At 63.6% G+C, this 24,406-nt stretch overlaps 1 protein-coding gene across 3 annotated transcripts in view; it reads left to right on the forward strand.

Moving 5' to 3' along the window:
- Zfpm1 (zinc finger protein, FOG family member 1) overlaps positions 1-24,406 on the forward strand; it is a 46,133-nt gene that overhangs the window by 16,955 nt on the left and 4,772 nt on the right. Inside the window, exons 2-5 of one of the 3 annotated variants that reach the window (XM_063247800.1) lie at positions 1,404-1,532; positions 3,537-3,668; positions 16,908-17,041; positions 23,354-23,456. In XM_063247800.1, the coding sequence (XP_063103870.1) occupies positions 1,404-1,532; positions 3,537-3,668; positions 16,908-17,041; positions 23,354-23,456 (498 nt within the window). Of the gene's footprint in view, positions 1-1,403; positions 1,533-3,533; positions 3,669-13,925; positions 14,048-16,907; positions 17,042-23,353; positions 23,457-24,406 lie in introns of those variants that run through there. The other 2 variants (XM_063247799.1, XM_063247801.1) reach the window with 2 other exon arrangements.

Below are 24,406 nucleotides of genomic sequence, written 5' to 3' on the forward strand. Positions count from 1 at the left end.
GGGAAAATGTGCCCCAGAGCTGGGGCTCCCCACACTCGGCTGAGGGAGGGTACACAGGCCAAACCCCCACTTGTCACTGTGCACAGTTGGAGCAGCCTGCCTGAGGGGGCCAAAGAAGCTGAGCACCCCATTTCCTGTGTGGCCAGCAGTGGCCGAGAGATGTCGGGGGAAGCTGGGGCTCAGGTCCAGTCCTGGGACCATGCTTGGCCTGGCACTGGCCAGGGCTCCGCTGCTCCAGGTCAGGATGCCCTCTCTTCCGTGGCCTCTGAGTTCAGGGGCAGGACCAGCACCCTCCTCTGTCTTGACCCCCACACCACGGCCTGTGCACATATTACCCCCACTCCGAGGCCCTCTCCAGCCTGACAGACACTGGGTCCCCAGAGCCCCACAGGACCCGCTCCGCCTCCTTACCCAGCCTCACCACACCGTGTCTGGCTCAGGGTCTACTCCAGTCCTTTGATTCCTCTACTGCCAAGGGCCTGACACTGTCCAGTGCTACGCCCCCTGCATCCTCAGGTCAGCAGGAGAAGAGGGACCCACCCAGGGACAGTACACGGTGACAGCAGCCCCACCCATGTGCCCCCAGCCAGCAGTGTCAATCCTGGTAGGAGCTGAGTCCCTGCCCCATGTAGATGGCTCTGGAGGGCAGCTGGGAGCTGGACCACTCCGAGCCTGTGATGGTCCTACACTGGGGACAAGTCTGACCTAGAGGGTGGACATGGTCCAGCCCTGACCCGGCCACAGCAAGGGATGGGGTGGGGATCACCGTTTGGCCACAGCTCTCTGTTCGTTGACTCTGCCCTCCCATGTAGGCTGGCCCAGTCAACATCCTGCCACTCAGGTGGCAGCTCTGGGGTCAGGGCCCTGTGTCCTACCCCAGTCCACCCTAGTCCTCTCCTGCAAGGCCAGCCCTGACCCGCACTCTGAGTCTCTGAGGGGGCACCACCCCAACTGACCACAACCCCCACCACCACCATTCCTTCCACCATGGGCCTGGGATGCTGTTCCAGGGGAGCTCTGGGGTACAGAGGAGGTGGGGGGGTCCCACAGTGGGCCAGGGAAGTGCCTGCCCCAGGGCCCGGGGTAGCATCGGGCTCTGCAGACCAGGAGTGTGGGAAAGTGCTGCACTGTCCCTCTGAGCCCGGAACCCCTACTGGAGGGTAGGGCCATCCCAGGGCTTTGGCTGGGGGCTGGGAGGAGGAGTCCCTTGTCCTGGTGGAAATAGTGCCCATGCCAGGGCTTTGAGCACAGTGGGGAGAGCAGAGCCACACCCTGGCTGTGCTCCTGGCACCTCAGCCCAGGTCTTGGGGATACAGTGGGTGCTGGCCTGACTGCACAGGGACAGGAGGCCAGCGTGGCCATGCCCAAAGGCCCTCACAGCTCCCCTCGGGCTGTGTCCACAGGTTCTCCTGGAGACATGGATGCCGCGGAGGAGGCCCAGGCCCCAGACACCAGCCTGGAGGAGCAGGAGACCCCAGCACCAGAGCCCATGGCTATAGGGAGACACGAGCCCCTGAGCCCATCCAGTGCAGGTGAGTCACTGCCCTTGTCCCCAGGCCCCTGTCCCTGGCCAGGGCAGGACAGGGACACTTGTGCACGTAACTTTAGTACAGGTGAGGAGTCTAAGGCACAGGGCAGGAGGACCCAGTGTGGGCCCAATGAGGGGGCATCACCGGCCTGAACCTGTGCCCTAGGTTGGAGGTGGCGACCCTCTAGAGACCAAGTGTCCACACTGCTATGACACCTTTGTGTTCCCAAGCATGCACGTGGCTCCTGTGCAGTTACTTGAAGCTTGGTTGCTGGGCAATGCTGGGGCGTTCTGTCCAGCCTGTCAACAGAGACTGTAGGTTTGCCACCACTGCCCAGGCTGTCCCACTGCAGGCTCGTCTCTGGTCCTCTGTCCTGCTGCCCTAAGCCCCTGGGCACCTCAGCTCTCGGGTCCTCTTCCTGGTGGCAGTATTTCTTCCCCAAGGAAGGCCTGGGACAGACACTCCACCTCCACAGCCTTGGACTCCAAGAGGCCTACTCGGGCCATGTCCCCTGGGGATGGTACTCCAGTCACTTCTGGGTGACTTGGACCCAAGATGCTGTGGCAGCTCTGACAGGGGCCATTAGGAGAGTGCGTGGTGGGGGCCATGACCCTGAACAAAGGCGAGGCAGGCAGTGACTTTGAGTGACCCTAGGGCCTGTGGTCACCTGTGCTGCAGCACTGTGGCAGAGGCTGAAGGATGCCAAGGTGAGGGGCACAGAGTGGACAGTGGGAGGCCAGAAGTGGGTGAGGGAGCAGCGGGTGGACTGCCGGGCAGCAGTACAGATGGGTAGAGTCCAGAGAGACCAGGCCTGGTTGATCAGGGCCTCTCTCTGGGACCTGTTACTCACATCACTGTTCTGAGTCCTGGCCCCACCTGATGGCTGCAGGCAGGAGGCCCCCTATCCCTCGGGGCCATGCAGTCGGCCTGCCCGCCCTGACCATCCCCAGAGCGGGGGTAGGGGACAGGTGCCCTTACCCTAGTTCACTAGGGACACCCACGGCCACAGGGCAGTGGTGCCTGCGTGGGCACTCGGTCAGGGCCAAGTGTCCATTATTACTGCCATCTCTGTGGCTGTCGGCCTGCAGCGCTGTGCAGCCAGCTGGCCCAGGCCAACCCCCTGGCCTTTCTGGGCCTTGATCCTCATGCCTGTGTGCCAGGTGGCGGGATGAGGGCTCCTTAGGTGCCCAGAGGCCCTGCCATCACCCGTCCAGCGTGACTGCCACTCAGTACCGTGCTAATGGCAGCACTGGTGCGAGCTGCCAAAGGGCAGTGCGCTGGCCAGTGGACTCTGCCCCGCGGCTTCCTGGGGAGCCGAGCCCATATCTGATCTTGGAGCTGGGGCTGCGCGGAGGCGGGTGGGGCCGGGACGGCCGGAGAAAACAGCCGGGCTGCACCTGGCACCAGCCTTGGTGATAACGCGTCGATGGGCCGATAAGGCATGGGGGCGTATCTACGCTGGGCGGGTCCAGCACGCCGCGCGCGGTGGCTGGAGCTCAGATGCCAGCCACTTTGATTTATAGCCAAAAATAATAGGACTTTTATATTGTGTGATTGATTTATTTGATGTTAATCACGGCCCTTATCGCGGGTATTAATAATCTGCCGGGTGCGTGACGTCACGGGGGGCTTTATGGGAGCTCATCGATTGGGGGCCTCGGTGGTTATCAGCCGGCTGGGAAAGCAAATATGCCCTTTGGGCTGGAATTGGGTGCGGGGCCGGCAGAGGGGCCCTGCTGCCGAGGAGGCCAGCCGCGGTGGCGTGCCGCTGCCCCAGCACACCTGGTAGCCGTCCTGCACAAGGTGCCATCCTCTCTACCGCCGTGCACAGGGCGGCCGAGGGTGCAAGGAGAGTTGGGGTTGCCTCCCTGCTCCCCTCCTCTGGGAGCCAGCCAGGAGGGCGGTGACTCTGGTCCTGCTTGCATGCCCTAGGCCTCAGTTTCCCTCCCGGCCACAGGGCAGACCCAAAGGCTCAGGGATACGATGGTGTTTTCCTCTCTGCAGCAGTGAATCCACCCCCAGCACCAGTGGCAGTGGCACCAGCGCACCTGGAGTCCCCAGGAGCCTCCGAGGAGATGGAGGGACCAGAGCCTGAGACACAGCCCCGGGAGGAGGCGGCCAGCCCCTGGAGCGGGCCAGGTAACCAGTGTGGGGTCCACCAGCGCCGCGTCCCAGGGCAGCTGGCTCAGGGCTGGGCCTGCTGGGAACAGGGCTACTCAGGTACTCAGGTCACCAGAGGCCCCAGGGATTGGCCTGTCCTTACATCCCGTCAGCCTTCGTGGCGGGCTACGTGGCAAGCTGTTGGCAAGAGGCGGTCATCAGTGTGGCCGTGCGTGCCCAGAGCGGGATCCTGCCCTGAGTAGTATGGAGGAAGCATTTGGAAGTTCCCGGAGGCAGGGTGTGACCTGCTGGGGCTGAAGAGGAAGCAGAGATGGTGGCACCTGGCATCCCCAGGGGACCGGGGTGTATGTCTGGGGTGGTGGGTTGGGCTCCCAGCAGAGTGGACCCCATGCAGGGTAGGAAAGGACTGGCCATGCCTGGGGTGCTGCAGCCCCTGCCTAAGCAGTTGACTCCAAGCCATTGTGGTGTATCTAGGGGCAGCTGGGATCCCAAATGTGTCCTCACCGTGACCCCTTTGAGGGCTGGCCCCCCACCTGGGAGCTGGGGGAGCTGGCAGGGTTGTTGCTGTTTTTCCTTCTTAACAAATCCGCAGCCTGGGAGCCGAGGTGGGCGGGCACCACGCACAGGAGCTGGCATGGTCCTTGGCCAGGGTGGGTGGACCAGAAAGGCTGGGCACACAGACCAGGCCAAGCAGGCACTTACTAAGCACCTGCTGCGTACGAGGCAGAGTCCTGTGAGTTGGTGTCTGCAGGGAACCAGGGCCCACCCTAGCTGAAGACTGGGAAAGGATTTGCTAAGTCAGGGGACCACTGTTCCCCTGGGACCTGCACAGAATGTGGAGCTAGCCTCCTGGCATCCACTGGGCTTTCTAGGGAGACTGCGGGACCGGGGGCCGTGTACTGGGCTGGGTCGGTGATGTGTGTGTCCTGTGTGGCTGTGGGAGACCAGGTAGCCCCCGGTTAGCATAGCCAGATCGAGAGGGAGGGTGCTCCGCCTGCCTGGCTTCCAACAGCCCTGGACTAACTCAGTTTGTGCATCTGCAGAGAGGTTGGCAAGGTGGCCTCAGCCCCAGGAGGCCCGGGCCCTGTGTGCACCACCCACCCCCACCCACCTGCTGTGTGTGGTGAGGACCAGGCAGGAGGGGGATACAAGGCCAGCATAGTGCCAACTACACTCTGGGCGGGGAGACCCTGGTTGGCGGGGGGGGGGCACATCCAGATCCCTGCTGGGAATACGTCTGGAATGTGAGCCACAGTGCCCGTCGGCCTGCTGGTTCCCATCCAGGTCCTGGTCCTCAGCCTCCTGCTTCAGAGGGAATGCAGAGCCCTTGGGCTTGGGCCTGACCTCATAGCAGCTGTGGCCATGGTTTGGGGTTGGGGCACCCCCGCTTCCTGCACTATCTGGTGACCAAGAAGCGCCCGTCAGCACCCACAGATAGGAATTTTTGTGCAGTGGGCAGCGATGGGTCGATAGGCAGCCGCCGGCCAACCGCCACGCCGGCCGCCGCCTATCAGGCCCCGCACAGCCACACTTATCACGGGGGAAGCCGCAGCCCAGCAGCGTTATCTCCAAGGGGCCACTGTGCCAGTGATGGGTGTCAGGGCTTCACGGGGCCTGCAGGGTCGGGGCCCTGAGGGCACATTGGGCCTGGCCACCTTCGCCTCTCATCTGCTGTTTCTCCCCACTCCTGTGAGCCCTACTACACCCCTTTTTGATCTCTGTAGCACCCCATGACGGGTGAATAAAGACCTCTGGCCTGGGGGTGCTGCACCTCCCCTTTGGGGGGCTGAAGGGGCTGGCTGACCAGGCTTCAGTTTCCTGTCTGTGCCACGCTGGCTGCTCAGGTCTGTCCGGTGGGGGCGGGGCCTGGTTTCCTCCAATTCCTAGGGCCAGCAGGAGGGACTTGTGGGGAGCAGGCAGGGAGGAGGCACCGCAGCCCCGTCCCTACCTGGACACCCAGGAGGCCTCCAATCACCTCCTGCGTGAGGGCCTCGAAGATACTGGAATCCCTCACCTGCCACCTAGGGACCCCAGCCCCCCTAAAAGATCAGGGCGGTGCTTGGGGTGTTGCTCTTCTCAGGAGTTCTCTGCTGGCAGCTTTGCCTGCAAGGGGAGCCCCTCGCTGTCTCTGGAGGCCGGAGGGCAGGCCTGGAGCCTCCTCCCTCCTCTGCAAATGGCCAGGAGGGGCACTGGGGGCCTCAGGCAGGTCGCCCCCACAGGGGCCGAGGTCCCTCTGGGTGGGGTGCAGGCAGAGAGGGTCCCAGATTCCTGCAACAGCCCCGAGTGCCCAGCACCACTCAGCCCCCAGGCAGGCCCGGCCAGGAAGGGGCACTGCAAGTGGCCTCTCATCCTCCTCCAGGGGATGGGGACAGCAGCAGCCCTGCCTGTGGGTGTGAGGCCTGCAACAGAAAACCTGAACTGCTCTCAACACCCAGGGGCCCCCAGTGGCTGAGGGGAGCGGGCCAGGTGCTTCCAGGACAGGAGAGGCGCTGGATGGAGGCACCTTGGACAAGTGGGAACCCAGGGTAGAGGGGTCCAGGGCTTCGTGGACTCCAGCCTGGCCTTGCAGAGGGGAGCAGGTGTGGGGCACAAGGGCTGTGAGCACAAAGGCGGTGGCCCAGGCCACCTTGGGGAAGGCAGAGCGGGCTGAGCCGCCACTCCCTTGTCTCCCCAGCCGGGGTTCTGGCTGGGAGAGGGATGCGCAGGCGGGAGGAGGCTGGGTTTATCTTTGAAATGACCTTGCGCTGCAGGCTGGCTGCTTAGCATTCTGATATGCAAATGAAGGGAGCCACAGTCTCCATCCCCACGTGGGCTCCTGGCAGGGGCAGGCACCACCTCACGCAGTGGCCAGGGTCACCCACGTGGGACCATGCCCTGTGCCTTGGGACCTGTGTCTGTGCCTCCCACCCCTGCAGAGGTCAGAAGGTGGTGGCCAGGCAGACAGGTCAGCCAACCAGGATGTAGACGGTCCCGTCCCACAGGGGGTCCTGGTCTGTCCTTGTGTCCTGGGGGTGTCTGTCCAGGGACAGTGATCAGGCTGAGGAAGGGGCCGACGCCACCCAACCCCGCCCATACAGGCTGCACAGAACTGGAGGGACCAGGACTCAGACCCAGGCTGGCCAACACCCCAGACGGGAAGGTAGCCTAGAGCCCAGTGGAACCACAACTGCCCTTGCATGTGCCCCTGGGGACACCAAGGTACAGGAGAGGCCACAGTGTCCCTACCAGGCCCACAGTTGCAGTGGCCTGAGGGGAGGGTGTGTGGGTTGAGTGTCCATGGTGAGAGGTATCCTCAACACCTGTATCATTCCAAGAACACAGGAACAGGCCCCGAAAGGCCACGTGCCATCCCACCGGTGTGGTCTCTGTGGATGGCCCTCCTGACTCAGGCCATCATGCTGACCACCCCAGGCAGGCCAGAGATCTCTGTCCCAGAATCCTCTAGTGATGAGAGGGCGTCGGGAACACAGCCTGAGCTCCCCAGAGGGCCGCGGGAAGGTGCCCAGCAGGCCGAGTCCTCCACTTGAAGCAGGGGAGAGAGTGGAGGAGCTGGCCATGCCCAGGCCCGAGGGACCCAGCCCAGAGCAGCTGCGGGTGGTGACGGGGTGCGGGGTGTGTGGGGCTCAGGCCCACATCTGTGGGCCGCCACCACCCTGTCCTTGGGGCCCTCCTGGGGATTTAGGAAGGGTTGGGACCTGGCTCAAGGACAGGCGGGGTCCTGGGGCATGTGCTAGAGGACAGGCACTTGCTATTTCCCCACTGAGCACTTGGGGACCAGAACTCCTTCCCGCCTACTGTGCCAGTGTGAGCGCTGTTTCTGTCTCAGGGCTCAGAAGCAAGGACAGAAGGCTGCACTGTCAAGGTCCTGTGGCCAGCAGAGGGGTTGCCTCTGCATCAGGATTGGTGGGGAAACAGACTGGCAGCTGTGCCAGGAACGATCTCAGGTCCTCCGGCCCGGGCCCCAGAGCAAACAGGAGTCGGGGTGGTGCCCAGGGGAGTCTCAGGCGTGTGCAGGGTCTGGGGTTCGAAAGCCATGACTGGAGCCTGCGGGCCAGGGCTCAGTGCTATGGACCGTGAGCCAGGGCCTCGCCTTTTTAAATTGGCTGTGCTGGGGCTCGAACCCAGGGCCTGGCACACACTAGGCAAGTGCTTCCCACTCAGCCGTGCCCTGTGCGGGCCTCACTGTCTTGGTTGTGAAACGTGGACACTGGTGGTTTCGGGGTGCTGGGTCGGCTGCCTGCAACAGTGGGGTGTGGAGGGGTGAGGGTGAGGGTCTGGGCCCACGGAGGCAGTACTCAGCCCTGTGCCTGCCGTGCGGCCCTGCGGGCTTGGGGAGCCCCCCATGCGGCCTGGCACAGGCTGGTTATCTGGGCCATGCGCAGTGGACTAATCTCCCAGGCCGAGTTTCCACACGGACCTCACGGCTGGTTATCAGTGGTTAAGGCAGGGCGCCTGTCCGGATGGACGGACAGCCCGGAGATGGGCCGATAGCGGCCGCCTGTGTGGTGGGAAAATCATTTCAGCTATGTTACGTTATCGCGGCCTGCTGTGGCCCGAGATGGGCCTATTTGTCTTAGATTAGCAGCCGGGGGAGGGGTGCTGGTAGGTGGAGAGGGTCAGCCTGGGGTCAGCGCAGAGGCTGGGTGGCCTCCCCTGCCAGTGCCCTGGTGGGTCCTCAGGTCGCACCTGGGCTGCACGTGCCCTGACCCTGGCTGCTCTGGCGACCTGGCTTCGGGGAGGCTGGCCCCCTGTCCACACAGCGGTCCTCCTGCCTCTTGGGGTGCTTTGTGGGGCACGGGTGTAGGTGGGGCCGGGGGCCCATCCTCTGTCCAGGAGCAGGTCAAGGACAGAAACCAGAGGTCATTCAACCAGTGCCAGCACAGTCCAGGCCCCAGGACCAACACTGGGAGGGACACTGAGACTAAGGAGCCCAGGGCACCCCAGCACCTAAGTGGCCTTGCCAAGCCAAGAGCGCAGAGGCCGTGAGGGTACGGCCAGGCCGAGACCCAGTCCCGGGAGGGGGCTCCTCAGAGGCGGGGTCCCAGTGCACCAGGCCCGGCTGGCAGATGTGCGTTGCCTTGGAAATGGAGGCCCATGAGGTCACAGGCTGGGCCATCCCAGCCAGGGAGGCCGGCAGCAAGAATCCAGGCTGCGGTGCCCCTTGGCCCTGCAGTCCTGGAGCCCCGAGAAGAAGAGGCTCACCCCAATCCAGCCACACCACACGGTCTCAATCTCTCTCGCTTTCGCACTGCTATTAGTTGAGCACCTACTGTGCGCCAGCCCTGGACACTAAGGATGCAGTAGGAGCCACAGACGCTGTCCCCGCACAGCGGGTCGGGGTGGGGCCGAGGAGGCTGCAGAGAGCCAGGCAGGGACAGCATGAGGTGACCCTGGGGACCCTCCTGCTGAAGGCCACGGCTTGGTCGGTGCCACAGTGGAGCCGGGTCTGGCCAGCGCTGGGTCATGGAGGGCATGCACAGAGGGAGGAGCCGGCGGTTCACACCAGGGCAGGATCCCCAGCTGCCATGCAGGTCGTCGGCTCAGGAGGCTGGAGGGGCTGCAGTTGGGAGGAAGACAGAAGGGCCAGACTGCCTGGCAGCAGGCGAGGCCGTGCCCCACTCCAGCATTCTGCAAGACTGAGGCGGGCGAGGTGGGCGGCCCGGGCTCTGCCTGCCCTGGCCCTTCTGCTCACCGCCCGCCGCCCCCCTTCCAGAGCCGCGCCTGCGGCCTGGCAGCTATCTCGGCTGCCCTAATCTAGCCACTTCCTCCTCCACCCTCCCGGCTTCCTGCGCAGGCCCCGACCCCTCCTGAGCATCTCCCGAGCGAGTCTGGGGCCATGGACGCCGCCCAGAGGGCCGAGACGGCCGCCACTGCCCCTGTCACAGTGGTCAGTGCGGTCCCTTGAGCCATCACAGTCACAGTGCCGAGCCATGCACCATGTGTCACCGGCCCACACCGTCTTGGCCCGCCACGCAGTGCGACTTGCACCAGCACAGTGACTGTCACCCTTGACCCCGCCACTGGCTCCGTATTGCGCTGATGCCTTCACCAGCCCCAGGACCACATTGTCCCTGAGCCCTGTGACCCTCAGCAGCACTGCTCCTGCAGTCCGCACCGCCACCAGGTGCAGGCGCAGAGCTGGCCCCAGGGTAGCCTCCTTGCAGGTGCCACACGTGGCAGGGGACGTGGCGGGGTCTGTTCCCCACCCCGATCTGCCCCCTGCCCCAGACCCTGCCCCAGGAGGGAGACCAAGGCGTGCAGGGCTGCCCTCCTGCAGTGCCACTTGTCAGGGAGTCAGATGTGGAAACTGAGGCCCACCAGCTGCCCTGACCCCCATCACCCAGCCCGGGTGGGAGCCGCCGTGCCCTGGCCACTGCTCCCGCTGGGGGCTCCCGCCCGCCTCGCACAGCTGGGGCTCCTTATTTATTTATTTATTGCTCCTCTATCTCTGCACGTAACTTTTTATTTCCTCGATGCGTTTTTCCATTACGGCGGCGGAGGACGCCATCGATAAGATCGGTCCCCAGAGATGGGACAAAGGGGCTGCCGTCGGCTCGAGGGCTGGTCATATCCTGCGGGAAAGGGCCATACAGGCCTGAGATGTGTGAGATGCTATCGCGGCCTCATTGTGTCTTGGGGGCCCAGCCGCCAGCCCCATGCCAGTCCCTGGTGTCTCTGTGGGTCCTCGGTGCCCCCGTCTGATGAGTGCACAGGGTACAGTGGGGCCCAGTGACCACCTCCTCCTGGACAGCCTGGGCACCGTCAGCGAGTCTAGGATTTATCCAGAAGTTCGTTCTGGTCACCAGGTGTGGTCACTTGCGCCTGTGATCTGGGCACTCCGGGAGGCGGAAGCAGGATCCGGTGACCAGGGTCAGCTCCTGCCTGGGGGTGGAGGCCTCAGCCTCACAGCATCGTCCTCCCCATGGAGCTCGCTCTCGCCCGCCCAGCCACGTGACTGGGTCCCCCTGACCCTTGGTCTCCTCGCCTGCCATCAGGCTGACCACAACCATCAGGAGCAGGTGTCCGCTGCTCTGCGAACCAGATGGAGACGCCTGACTGTTCCCACGGCCCTGTGAATTCTAGGTGCCACCCCAAGGGTGACCACGCTGGGTGCCTGGGTATGGCCACAGTCCTGGCCTCAGGACAGTGCCTCCCCCCACCCCGCACTCTGTGGGGCACACAGGCCTCTCCAGGGTGGTGCAGGTATCGGCCCCTGACCCCAGCGTCATGGCCACCACCCAGCCTGCCCTCACACCTGCCTCCCAGCAGGTGGGGCAGATGGTGCCCCAAGGAAAGGAAGAGCCAGGGAATGTGAGGACCTCACCTCCCACTCAGCCCAGCCGACAGAGCAGGGCAGAGGGCAAGTGCCGGGACCCTGTCCACAACCAGGCCCCCTGTACACCCCCAACCCCCCCCCCTCCCCCGGGAGGAGGACTGAGGCCAAAGACCCAGCGTTGGCTTCTGGGAGAGCTCTCAGGTGCCACACAGCCATCATGCTGTCCAGCTGGGAGCAGCAGGGGCCCAGGCCAGAACCCCTGAGGATCCCTGGAGGAACTCAAGCCCACTGCCCACCCCAGTGTCCTGCTGCCAGCCAGAGGACACAGAACACAGCAGTGGTGCCTGAGACCTTGTCCCTCCGTGGAGCCCAGTCAGGGCAGTGAGCCCCAGGGCCTCCACAGAGAGCTGGTTCTGCAACCCATGAGATCAAGCCCCCTCCAGGGACAGAGGACAGGGGCAGGGTTCGGGTCCTGGGCCCGCAGGGGTAGGAGGCAGCCCCACCTACGGCCCCCCCCCACCGGTGCCCAGCTCTGCCATTAGCCAGGGCCAGGGTTCACCGATAAAGGTACCAGTGTTCCCTGTCAAAAAATCGATACCAGTTAAGATTTTCTGCAGTTAGGGAGGGTGCTTGGATGGGCAGGGCTGCAGCACCCAGGGACAGCCCTGTCCCTACCTCACCCATTTCTGACTTACTCGAGGGGACCCTATGTCCACTGTGCCCTCCTGGGGTCTCCAGGCAGCTGTCAAGGAGAAAGGAGCTGAGAGCCCAGCGCAGCTCCCAGAGTTGGGCTGAGCAGGGGCAGGCAGGCAGCAGCCAGGCCACCTGTCCCTTCTCCCAGGTCACCCCCCAGCCAGTGCTGTGTGTCTACCATGGCCTGCACTGCCTGGCCTCCTCGAGGGGCTGACAGTGACTGGGCTCGCTGGCCCCTGTGTGCCCAAGCACATGAGAAGGCTCCCCAGGTCCCTCAGCCTGACCTAACCTGCTAGTCCCACCCCAGGCCACCCCACAACCCCTTTTATGTTGGCCCCAGGAGCGATGCCCAGCCTGGTGCCTGGCCCCAGATGGCGCAGCCCAGGGGCGATGCTTGGGCCATGCCACATCGGTGTGAAGAGTCCTGCACTTTTCTCAGCCCCACAGCCGGCTGCTGAGAGTGCAGGGTCCCAGGGAGCCAGGGGGGCAGAGCAGGATCCCCATCAGCCACTGTTCTCTGCAGAGCACATCACTCTGCCCCTGTGGAGTACAGCTTATCACGGCCGCCGGGCCCCACTGCTCCGGGCAGCAGCCATCCTAGCCAACAGGAACCAGCTGGTGCCGCAGTCCCCTCTCAGGTCCAAGTCAGGTGACAGCAACACCCAGGCACGCATGTGTGGTACGGGCGGAGATCAGGCCCATGCAGCCCTGAGCCACAGCCCCAGCCCTGTTATGAGGTGGAGGCGGGGAGTGCTTGCATTTTGGGCTTGGCCGTGGTTGCATGTGTGCAGCATACGTGTGTGGACTCGCGTGTGAGCAGGGTCTCCCTAAATCACCACACCAGCCTGGAACTTGTGGTCCTCCCGCCTCAACTGTCTGAATGGCTGGCACTGTAGATCTGCACCACCACAACTAGTCTGGCCCCATGTTTTATTTTTTGTTTTATTTATTTTACTGTTTTCAGGGCCGCGGACTCAAACCTGAGCCTTCACAAGGAGCCACTTCCCAGCCCTTTTTGTCTTTCGCTTCGAGACAGGCTCTTGCTAAGTTGCTTGCAATCTTCCTGCCTCAGCCTTCCAGGATACTCGGGGTTATGGGCAGGTGCCACCACACAGCACCTGGCCCCCAGCACACATCATTGGCCCATGGGAAAAGAGGCTCCCGCCTGGTCCAGCAGGAGCCGTGGTCTCCCTCCCTGTGCCAGCTCCTGTAAAGCCTGGGGTCCTGCTGCCCTCTCAGGGTCATGCTCTGCCACTTCTTGGCTGGGAGGTACCTGGCTACCCTGTGGGACTCACCACACCGCAGGTATGAGCCTCACCGGGGCTCCGGCTCTGGGGACAGAGGCCCCTGGGCTGGACATTTCCTTGCTGAGTCCTCCTGTTCTCCCCAGCCTGGTGGAAGATGTCACAGTCAGAGTGGGAGTGAGCACAGGACCCTCTGTTTCCAGACTAGGCTTCAGGAACAGCTTGATCCCGGGAGCACACTGCCCACCTGGTCCACCCCCTCTGCTGAGTCACCCGGGGAGTCACTGCCCTCTCTGGGCCTGGATTTCCCAGTTTGTCCAGAATGCAGGGACAGCAGATGTGCCCAGGGCCCACACAGTGCCCACCATCCTCCCCACCTGTGCCCACACCCGCAGAGTCTTCCAGAACCCACCAGCCTGCTCCTCCTTCCTTTTTCTTTCCTTTTCTGTGACTTTTATCAAAGGCAAACAGCGTGATCCCCGAGATAGGGCCGCTCCCCAGCCTGTGGGAGCTGCAGGGTGGGGCCGGGCGGGAGTGATGGGCGATTAGATTAGCCGGGCTGTGGTGGCGAGGTGGGCGCCCATACCACATGGAGGCCGCTGCTCAGGGCCGCCGGACTTTGTGCTCGAGAGGCCACAGCCATTGGCATGGACAGGGTGGCCCTCAGGGAGGCTGGTGGGGGCACAGGGGCCCGCAGGTGACTAGCCCCCTGGGTGGTCAGGAAGAGTGGCCACACGCTGGCTATAACCTCCAGCCAATTCCCAGGTGTGCAGCTGGCCATGTAAAGTGGGGACAGCTGGGGCCAGGGCCCGGCCTGCTGCACAGGAGGGAACCCCAGGGAGGAAGAGCAGCAGGCCCGCTGACCACCACTGAGAGCCCCACCTGGGAAACAGGCTGGTGGCGCCCAGGCCCCGTCCCCTGCCCCACCTAGGGACACTGTCAAGGGCTCTGAGTCCTGAGGGAACGTCTCACACGGAATCTGCAAAGGCCACTAACTTCCTGTCTGGTCCCTCAGGAGGCCAGGGCGAGAGGCCACTGAGTCCCCGGGCACCCTTACCCTGGAGGTAATATGTGCGACAGTGAGCCTGCCAGTCCTATACCCATGCCAGGCCTGCACGGCGAGCCTGGTCCACCAGACACCCCAGCCAGCCGGGGAGAAGCTACAGAGGGGAAACTGAGTCCAGGTGGGCAGCGTCGCCACATGCAAACCAACCTGGAAAAGGGTGCCCAGGTCCTGACTCTTCAAATCCCAGCTGCCCACTGTGCACCCTTGGGCTGGGTGCTTAACCTCTCTGAGCCTCAGTCTCCCCTGTGCCCACCCATATGAGCACTTGCGAGTGGTACCAGGCTTGTGGCTAAGGCATGGCATGTGGAGGCCAGGAGGGACATCGGGCTGGTCAGTTCCTGGGTGCAGAGCCCGTGTCCAGCCGAGGAAATGAGTGATCAGGGCCTGGCTGGTGCTAAAGGGCACCTCCTCTGGGAAGCCCACCCTACGGCCCGCCACGGGCGCTGTCCGTGCCCCACCTGTTTCCCAGGAGCCCCCAGGCAGAGATGAGCCACAGGGCACAGCTGAGCTGCGGTCACTGTCCATGTGGTCACCGCATGGCGCCCTATACCAGGCGTCCTGTGGGGAGGGGCTGGTGTCCCCACGGCTGTTTGTCCCTGGCCCACAGACCTCAGGCCTCACCCTCCTTCCATGCCCTCAGCTGTGCCCAGAGCCCTGCAAGGCAGCAGCCCAGCTCCCCGGAACAGCTCTGCTTCCTGCTGGGCAGCACTGTCCAGGTGCTCGCTGGGCTTCAGCCCTGCATGTTCCTGTGTGGGCCGCATGAGGGTCTGCAGCAGGAGCGGGAACCGGAGGGTCATGAGGTGATCAAAACGTGCGATGGATGGACGCGCAGTTTAAGAACAGTGCGAGGAAAGGTCACCACAAAGGTCCCCCGGGCCCCCGACACACTCGGCCCGTCATCCTCCCCACTGTCTGCAGCCGCTCTGGAGCCCTCTTTCCTGAGGGTCTTTAGCCGCGCTGTCCAGGCTGCCTCGGTGTTCTCAGTGGACTCGGGTTTCCCTGTCGAGGTCCCTTTGACTTCGGTGCGGAGCCCTGATGAGGCGGGTGAGGACGCAGCGACGTGGTTCGGGAGTCCAAGGTTCTGTTGCGTGGCACTGTCCCGACCACGTTTTCAGGAAACAGGATTTCCACAAGCAGGAGATGAGTGTTTTCAAAGTGAGGGGGAGGATTTCAGGAGGACTCATGACAAGGTGTGTGTCACCGTGATATATTTCTTATTTAAACACACAGCATGTTTTGGGTCATTTGGGTCATGTTTGGTCGTGTTTTGGGTTATTTGAGCGGATGGTGCTGATGACACCAGGCCTGCTGCATAGATTGTGCCCTGCACCAGGAGTGGGGTGAGGCTGAGTTCACGTGTGCTCCCCTGTTAACCCAGGGCCCTACCATGGCCCTGCACCCACCCACAGCAGGGGCCTGGGCCAGGGAAGTGAGTCGTGGTGACATCCGACTGTCTCCATCCCGTACCCTGGTCTTCCTGAGACCCCACCCCACCTTTCCCAGCTCTCCCTGCACCCCCTCAGCCCTGGGGGGGTTCTGCCCGCAGTGTGTAGAAGGGGTCGCCCCGTGGGAAGCGCATGGCAGGCTCCCATCTGGTGGGTGGGTGCCAGGGCTCCAGTCAGGGAGCAGGGTCATTTGCTGTGGGCGCCTCCTTCCACTGGAGGGGTCTGAACACCCACTGCTGTGATGAGTGGATCTGAGCACTGTGGTGCTGGCGCTGGGGCTGCCTTGACCAGCCCCTCCTGCAGGGACACTGGGAGGAGGCCCAGGGCACAGGTGGGCCGCAGGCTCAGCCACCTGAGGACAGAGAGGCTCCTGCAGTGCAGGCCCCTCTGAGCCTGGTGCGCTGGCCTCCGGTGGGCTCTGCAGCTGCACTGCAGGGTGGAAGCACCGTGCACGTCCAGGGACTCCTGGGGACACCAGGACGGCAATGGGTCTGGTTTAGATCCTGCCACCCAGTGCCAGCTGGAGCACCTCGGCCCAGTGTCCTCATTCATGTAGGGGACAAGTTCCACAGGAAGTGTCTGTGTCCCCACGAGGGCCACGTGGTGCTGGCCTGGATGGACAGACCCGGCCACCCTGTAGGCCGGCCCTGTGCCAGACCGAGCCAGAAGTAGAAGGGTGTCCTGGGTGGGCCATCGAGGGCAGCTGTGGCGGTGGAAGGGGCAGAGCCTGCCCATGGGGCCGCCTACCTTTCGGTGCTGGTCCTCTGCCACCTTATCTGTCCTGGGGAAGACAAAGACCCAGTTAGAACCTCTCCTGGCGTATTTACACCTTATCTCTGCCATTAGGCAGCCGCTTATCTGATCATCGGGCCCATTAAGGCCACAGCATGCCCGGTGGGGTTCCAGGAAGTGGGGCCACCACAGTGCTCAGGCCAGGCCAGGCCAGGCGACCCAGCCCTGCCACGTGAGGCCTCTGTGGGCTGCAGCCCTGGCAGTTGCCCAGACCAGGCCAGGGGCAGCTGTCCCGGGGGCGTGGCCATGTAGGGTATGGGCTCCGCCCAGGGGCGTGGCCTTGGGAGGCAGTGGGAGGAACCAGGCCCTGTGAGACTTTGGCTGCTCAGGAGTTTGCTGGTAGGGATAGCACAGGTGCCCAGGTCAGCGTGTGCGGGGCCGCACCCCAACCCAAGGCTGCAGGGCCCCCTTCTCGCAGCTTCTGTCCCTCTTCCTACGAAGACACTCATGCTGGATTTAAGGCCACTCGCTAATCCAGGACGCACCCTCCTCGAATCCCTAGCAGGATTACATTTCAAAGAACTGTTTCCACAAACCACACTTCCCTCCGCAGCCCAAAGCGGGCGAATGGCAGGGGGCTTTGCTCAGCCCACTGGCCAGGTTCCAAGAGTGTAGTGGCCTGGGGCTCACAGCAGGGCCAGCCAGGCGCACACTTCTGGGGGTGGGCAAGGGTCGGGGTGCTGTGGGAGGACTGCTGGGATCCCCAAGCCAAATGCCTTCACCCTACCTGTCTCCCCACAGAGGAACTGGAACTGGAGCTGCGGGATGGACGGATGTGCATGCGCGCCCGACTTAGCCTCGCTGAGGGCCTGTCCTGGGGCCCCTTCCATGGAAGCATCCAGCCCAGGGCATCGTCCCCCGGGCAGGCGGAACCGGTAAGCACCCTGGTCACTACCACCTCTCGGGGCGAGCGGCCTAGGACACGGGCTCAGGACTGGGGCCAGAGGGCGGAGTGCACCGCCTGAGCTCCTGCAGGGGGTGACCTCAGCGCTGCTGAGGGAACAGTGGAGAGCAGATGGGAGGAGCAGTGGGGATGGCCGAGCAAAACCTGCGTGCAGGACAAGCCCACGGCTGGAGTAGCAGCTCACACAGCTCGCTGAGCTGAGGGTGAGCTCAGCCCACTCCTGTCCTCCTTGGGTTTTCTGATGCCGAGAAAGGTGTCAGTGCCAGTAAGCATAGGCAGGCCGCACGGAAGTAGGAAGGCTGTCTACACAGTGCCTGAGAGGCATGTCCTGGGCCTAGCATGCTCATTTGGGGGCCAAGTGGCACTGGGTTCATCCCTTTAAGCCCAGGTTCAGGCACCACAACACACTGGTGCAGCTAGGCTTGACAGTTTTTGATTTCCGGAGGTGGCGTTCAGGTGTGGCTTGACCCAGGCTATCCATACAGTGCTGGTGTCTGGGTCCTGAGGGGCACAGAGCTGCAATGGTGCTTCTCCACCTGAAGCCCAGGGGCTATGTCTGTAGCTCCACCCAGGACTGGCCTGAAGTTAGAATCCTGTCCCCACCTGCAGCAATGCCTCAGGGGCTGGTGGGGAGCAGCAGGAGGGACCCCCAGCTGCAGACCCCAGGACCCTGAGCCCTCAGTCTCCGCAGCTACCTCTGCCATGAGCGGGACCTCTAATGGTGTCACACTGCCCGCTGAGGCCCCTGGGCTGCCCACCCAGCCTTTCTGCTGTGGGGTGGGAGGCTGGGCCAGGCTCCCTCCTCACTGTCCTAGGCCAGCACCTGCCCAGCCTGAGCCTTTGGGACCTGCAGCAGGACTTGGAGCCTGGGGGCCGTGGGGGGGTGGGCAGCAGGGCTACAAGCTTAAGTGGGGCAGTCAGGCAGACTAAAGATTGGCCCTGCGTGGCATGATTTCAGCACTGCCACAGCAAGGAGGCTGCTGCCTGGGTGGGCAGCATGGCGCTGGCACCACAGCCAAGCACAGTATGGGCCTCTGTGGGGAGAAGGGCAGTGTCCAGAGCCACTTGCAGGCAGTGAGCTCCCCAGCGCCCGAGGTGAGCAGGCAGCCACTGGCAGCCCTCCTGGGAGGCGGGGATGCTGAGGGGTGTCAGCTGGGTGGAACGAGGCAGCCATGCGTGGACGGACCCCTGGCTCCATCTCTGAACCCTCAAAGCATCAGGAAAACCCTTCCATGATAACTGGCAGAGGCAGGTGTGGTCCACAGCAGGGTCGTCCTTGCTCTGGGCCTCTCCCCGCTCTTCCTGGAACCGCCATCCCAGACTTAGATAGACAAGATTGTACCCCACATTTCAAACCCCCAGCCTTTGGGGCAGGTGCTGCAGTGCCCATTTTATAGATGCCCAGACTGAGGCTCTGAGAGGTTCGGGCAACTGCCGAGGCACCAGGAACAAATCGTGGAGGGAAAATTGGAGTACCGTGTGCCTACCCCAGCACTACAAGTTCCCTAGCATGGGGCTGGGCTCCAACTTCCCAGAGCAGGTGCCAAGGCCCCCCTACCCACAGGAGCCCACTCCCCGGGCCTGGGTGCAGGTCAGCTGGGAGACCTCTCGGGCTGAGACCCTCCCCTGGGGGCTGGGTGGGAGTGTGGGGTGCGGCTGTGAGCTGAGCAGGAAGCAGCCCCTCCTTCTCCCCGACCCACTATCTCCAGCAGAATGAAATCCGCGATTAACCCTTATCTCCCCGGGAGGCCCTATCTCCGCCGTGGCGCCGACCGTCCAGACACCGCACTGATGATTGATCTCTGAAAGATACGCGCCTTTCCGATACTTCATTTATTGTCTAAATATTTTTGCTAGTGTCTCAGCGGTCGCCTTATCAGCTTGGCTGATGGGCCCCAGTTCCCTCTCCCGAGCCACCCTGAGGAAGACATCGCCGCCGGGCCCAGATGGTCCTATCAGCCGCCCGGCCGGGCATCCTGCCTTCTCCCCATGGGGGTAGGGGACCGCGTGGCCACCCCTTCCCCATCTGCTGCAGGCTGCGGGGAGTACGCTGGGGAGCGGGTCTCCCCACACGGCCCCCGGAAAGGAGCCCCACGAGGGAACCCGAGGACTCAGTGTCTTGGCCAGGCACCAGCGTGCTGCCTGCTCTGAGCCAGCCACGGGTTCCAGGCACTGGGCAGGACCCCCAGGGTCCAGCCAGCTCCAGAACTCACAGTCAGATACAGCAGGAACGTGCATGGTGGGCAGATGGTGGGTGGACAGATCGAAGGACAAAGACAGCAAGGTGACAGTGGAGGGGACGAAGGATGGATGGGCGAGGGGCCAGCGGAGATGCACAGAAGGGCAATGGATGATGGTACATGGTGGTAGGCAGGGTGTGGGCAGATGGACAAAGGACTGGGTGGGGAATGGGTGAGTGGACACACAGGTGGACAGATAAGCAGGTGACCGCCTGGGCCTGTGAGTACGCAGACGGTGGAGGGCCGAGGGAGCAGTGGGTGAGCAAGCACAGAACCCAGCTCTCGGCCCACCGTTGGTCCTGCCCCCTTCCCCCGTCCCCTTGTCCCTCACAGCCTCCTCCCGGCCCATCACAGCCTCCGTGAGCCCAGCAAAAGCTCATGGCAGCTCAGCCTGAGAAGCCTCTGCTGGCTCAGGGATGGTGGTGGAGTGGCCTTCAGCTCAGCCCACACAGCCCGAGTGTAGGGTGCCCGGGGGATGGCACAGGGGTCACTAGGAGGGCAGAGCTCACGCTTGGCAGGACACACCCCAGCCAAAGCCTCACAGCGGGGCTGGGCGGCTGAGTCAGACCCTTCTGGAATGGACAGGGCATGGCCTGGGAAGGATCCCTCCCGCTGCCCCGGCTGTGTCCACCTCCGGTGACTTCCAGACATCCGGCCCAGCGTCTGTGCCGCTTCCTCCCCCGCATGGGAGCCCATCCTCTTCCCACTAGAGGACCTGCTGCTCCCTGTGCACCTGGACCTCACTGCTAGGCGTGGACAGCAGCGCAGCCCCAGGCCTGGCCTTGAAGGCCAGGCACTGACTGTGCGGCAGTGCACTCCGTGGCCACCAGCTGTCAGCCTGTGTCCCACCAGCCAGTAGGACCCTGCCAGCTGTCCTGTCCTGGTCCCGAGCCCACCCACCTGGCAGCTCACATGCAACCCTCACCTCACACGTGACTTCACTCCCTCCCTGTCCAGCGGCCACATCTGAGGCTGCACCATGGGCAGTGCTGGCCGATGCAGCAAGGCCTCTCTGGCCTCAATGGCACTGGAGCCCCTGGCACCCTGGTGGCAGTACTGCTCTTGCCATCTGCCCATCATGCTCTGCTGGGGGGCACAGCTAATGGGATGTAGGGCGATCATCCTGGCCCTTAGCAGAGCAGCCCCAAGGACAGGCAGGGAGGGGGACCAGAGGCCCTTTTGGGGTCCCGGGCACCCTTCCTTCCTGCAGCAGCAGGAACACAACAGGAGCTCAGAGAGACTTGGGCAAGGGCCATCCCAAGGGAGAGGACGGGGGTAGCACAGAGGGGCTTAGTCAGGGCACAGGGCACACACACCTAGCCTCCCCTCCAGGGCACAGGACAGTGCCTGCCACTCACCCAACACTCAGAGCCTGGGAACACTGTCAGGGTGGGCCATGCCCCCATCCCCTAGCACACAATTGGCCCACAAGGACTGTGCTGGGTGGACAGAGCGTGGACGCAAAGCTTGGAGGATGCATAGAGCTCACATGTCTGGGGTGAGGCCATAGCACAAGGCTGTAATGTGCAGGGCAGGGCGCTGACAGAGCTAGAGGACATTGTGGGCAGCATGCACTTGCCACTGTGACCTGCATGCAGCTACTCCGGGCCTCAGGAGCCACCTGTCCCCTGGCCTGGCCCCCCAATGGCCACCTCCCTCCCTGTCCTCACCGGGTGCTGGACAGAGGGGCTCGGGATCAGCCTTGGAGAAGCCATCACTGCGGATGCGGAGCAGATAGGGTTTCTGATGGTTATCAGCAGAGGCAGGACACTGACCTCTTTGTTGAGGGAAGCGGGAGCAATCGCAGCTCCACGGGAGAATTTAAAGTGGCATCCTGGGCAGAAGGGACAGGGACTGTTAGGGGCAGGGTGCAGGGCAGACACCAGGCCCACCCCAGCCTGAGCCTGGGGCAGGGCAGGGGGCAGCTGCAGCCTTGGTCTCCTGCTGTCTGGACAGGAGGCCTGGCCAGGGCTGCCCAGCTGCCCGTGCACAGGGCAAGGTGAGTGCCTGTTGCTTTAGCACACCCAAGTGGGCTCCTGTTCAGGGTTGTCTGGAAAAGGGGCAGAAAAAGTGATGGTGGGAAGAGAAAGTCAGCCAGCAGGGCTGGCCACATCCGCCCTCAGAAGGCTTCGCCCCCCACCGAGGGAGGCCAGCCCCGGGTGACTTCAGGGTGTGGCTGCCTAGCCTGGTGCTGTGCAGGGGGCTGGAGACTCAGGCCCTGCCCCTCCAGCCTTCTGCCCCTCCCGGGGCACGGGAGCCAGGGGACCTGGGCGGGAGGCTGGCCCTCCTGAGTGCCCACTGCCTCCCTGCGCTGCCGAGGTGCGTGGGCCGGCGTCCCCCGAGGAGCGCTGTGCAGCGTCAGCAGAGTCCCGCGTGCTTATCGTGTGGCAAACACGCTGCTTCCGAGGCCGATAAGCACTAAGCCGAGCGGGCTGTCAGTCTCGAGTTGAGGGTTTAGGAATATTGGGACGAATAATTAGATTTCATATCGTTACCGTGGCACCCATCGAAGGATCAGCCAGATTAATTTTCTCATCCTCGGCTCATTAATATTCATTAGCAACTCGGAAGGCCGAGGCAGGGAGGCCCAAGCCCTGGTGCCACGCGCCCGGATCAGGTCCCTGGCTAGAGTGCAGGGCCAGCCCCCCGCCCGCCCCAGCCGTGACCACAAGCAGCCTGCAGAGGGCACACAGCTCCCACCGTGCCCTGCACCTGGTGGAGCCCCTCGGGGGTGCTGGGTGCCAGGGCCCTTCCTCCACGCTGCACCAGAGCAGACTCCAGGCCTCCCTGCACAGCCCAGCCCCAAGGCCCAGCGCCCTGTCCTGGACACTTGGTCCTGCTGGCCAAGGGGAAGTGAAAGCAGCACCCGGCAGGCAGCACTCCTGGGACTCCTGACTGCGCGCTCCCTGGGGGACACGGCTGCAGAGATGGCCCAGGCCCCCACAGACGGGGCGGAACATGCCACAGGGCCATGTCCCTCCCCCTCCTCCCACAGCCCCATGGGGGGGACTCTGCCCACCAGCACAGGCCCGCTCCTCACCACCTCCCACCACAGGGCAGCAGGCGCTGGTGCAGGAGCACGGCCTTGCCGTGTCACTGGCCCTGCCACAGGCCTCATCTTCTGACCCCACGGGATCACGTGGAGGGGTCTCAAGGCGAGATGCCCTCTCCAACCTGGGCCAACCGTCTCACGCCTCCTGGTCCACAGGCCGGGAGCAGCAGGCAGCAGTGGCATTGGTCCACAGTCATAGCGCAGCGGGCGTCTGATTAGAGCCACTGATTTGAGGAGATGGGAGGGGAGGCCCTGGCTGGGGCTGAGGATGTAGCTCAGTAGCACAAGTCCCTGCCTGACCAGCATAAATCCAAGTTCAATTCCCAGTACCAAAAAAAGAAAATTCTCAACACCAAGTGAAGGCTCAGAGAGAAAGGCCAAGCATGGTGGCCTCCAGGAGGTCAAGATCAGGGACACCCCCTCCCCGGGGTGGCAGACCAGGGGGTCGGGAGCAGGGCTCAGTGTGCAGGAGGGGACAAGGGCCCCTGTCCACCCACCTGCCCACTTCAATACCAGGCTTCTCAGGTTAGGGACACACACATTTCCTGTGCCCTGGCTGGGGACCAGGCCTGGGGCCGAGCTGGAGCGAGCTTCCTGCCAGGCACAGAATAAACTGTGGACAGCATGGCTGGGGCTCAGGCTTGTGCCTTCCCAGCCAATGCCTCAGTTTCTCCACCTGTGAGGTGGGGAGGGACATTGCCTGCTTTCTGAGACAGCAAGGCTGGGTGGGCCCAGGGCTGACTCAACATGGTGTCACTGGTCTGGGTACAGGGAGGTGGAGGGGCAGAAGCTTGGCTCGAGCGAGGCTCTCTGGTGTGGGACACAGTTGTCAGCGTGGAGGGGACATAGATATGACACAGCTCTGTGGCTGCCACAAGAATCCAGTGTCCACCACAGAAGCTGCCAGGACGAGGGCCAGGGTCCCATCAGCTTTCAGACTTCCGAAACTGTCCCCAGCGATTCCCAAGCTGACCACTCCCTCCCTCCCCAGGGCCCGGCCCTGACCCTGCTGCTCACTGACCAGGCGTGCTGGCTGAAGACGCTGCCCCAGGCCCCGACTGAGGCCGACGCCAACGCAGAGATCTACAGGAAGGGTTGGTATCATGTGGCGCGTCCCCATCCTGGCCTTCCGGAGGTCGGGGGTCACCAGCCCTGCTTGGGCTGGCCTGAAAGGGAAACCATGCTCTGTGGGGGTGGCGTCCCTGGGAGCTGCTCCTAGAGGCCAACACTCCATGACAGGGCCCAGGCAGCTGGGGGACACTGCACCGCCCCCATCCACTGGTGACCTCTCCTGAGGCCCAGCTCTAGGTGCTGACTGGCCCAGGGCTGGCCACCAGCGGTGTCCTTTCTCAGTGGGGGGACACAGGGCAATACCCAGGCCAGCTGGGGCCTGTCCTCCCCTGGGGAACGGAGGCAGAGGAGGTGCATTGGCCTGGTGCCTATCTTACCTGGTCCCCTTGCACCTCCCCCTCCTGGGACTGGGCAAGGCAAGGGGTCCCCACAGTTCTTCTGGCCTTGGACAGTGCTCATGTCAGGACAACAGAGCGCTCAGTTGCACAAGACCTGGGCCAGCATTTTACCTGTGTGTCTCAGTTTCCACACCTGTTTGGCAGAAAGAACCCCACCCCAACCCAAAGTGGACTCAGATAGCAGGCAGGGCTGAGCCAGCTCTGGGAGGCCACCTACTCTGGGACTCAAGGCCAGGGTGTTGGTGGCCAGTGGTCAGTGTGGGTTTCCACTTCTGCAAAGACAAGGCCTTTCAGTGGTGACCAGCGCTTGGCAGGGCTGGGCAGCACCGAGGACGTGGCACTCCCACAGCATCCATCTGTCAGCAGAGCCTCGTCCTAGCACAGGGGGCCAGGCAGGAGGGAGACCAGCTGTCCCAGTTCCACTGGCTTAGGCTGCCCCCTAGAGGCCGCTGTGGGAACAGCCAAGCCTGACCACTGAAACAGGGAACCAGACTGGAGCCCCTGGGCAGGTGTGAGCACCCCACCCCATCCAGCGGGTCCCACAGTTTCACATGTGGGCAGAGCAGCACACTGAA

Source organism: Cavia porcellus, unplaced genomic scaffold, assembly GCF_034190915.1.
Source record: "Cavia porcellus strain 051 isolate PalLab524CR breed Dunkin Hartley unplaced genomic scaffold, mCavPor4.1 scaffold_4, whole genome shotgun sequence".
Taxonomy (NCBI): Eukaryota; Metazoa; Chordata; class Mammalia; order Rodentia; family Caviidae; genus Cavia; species Cavia porcellus.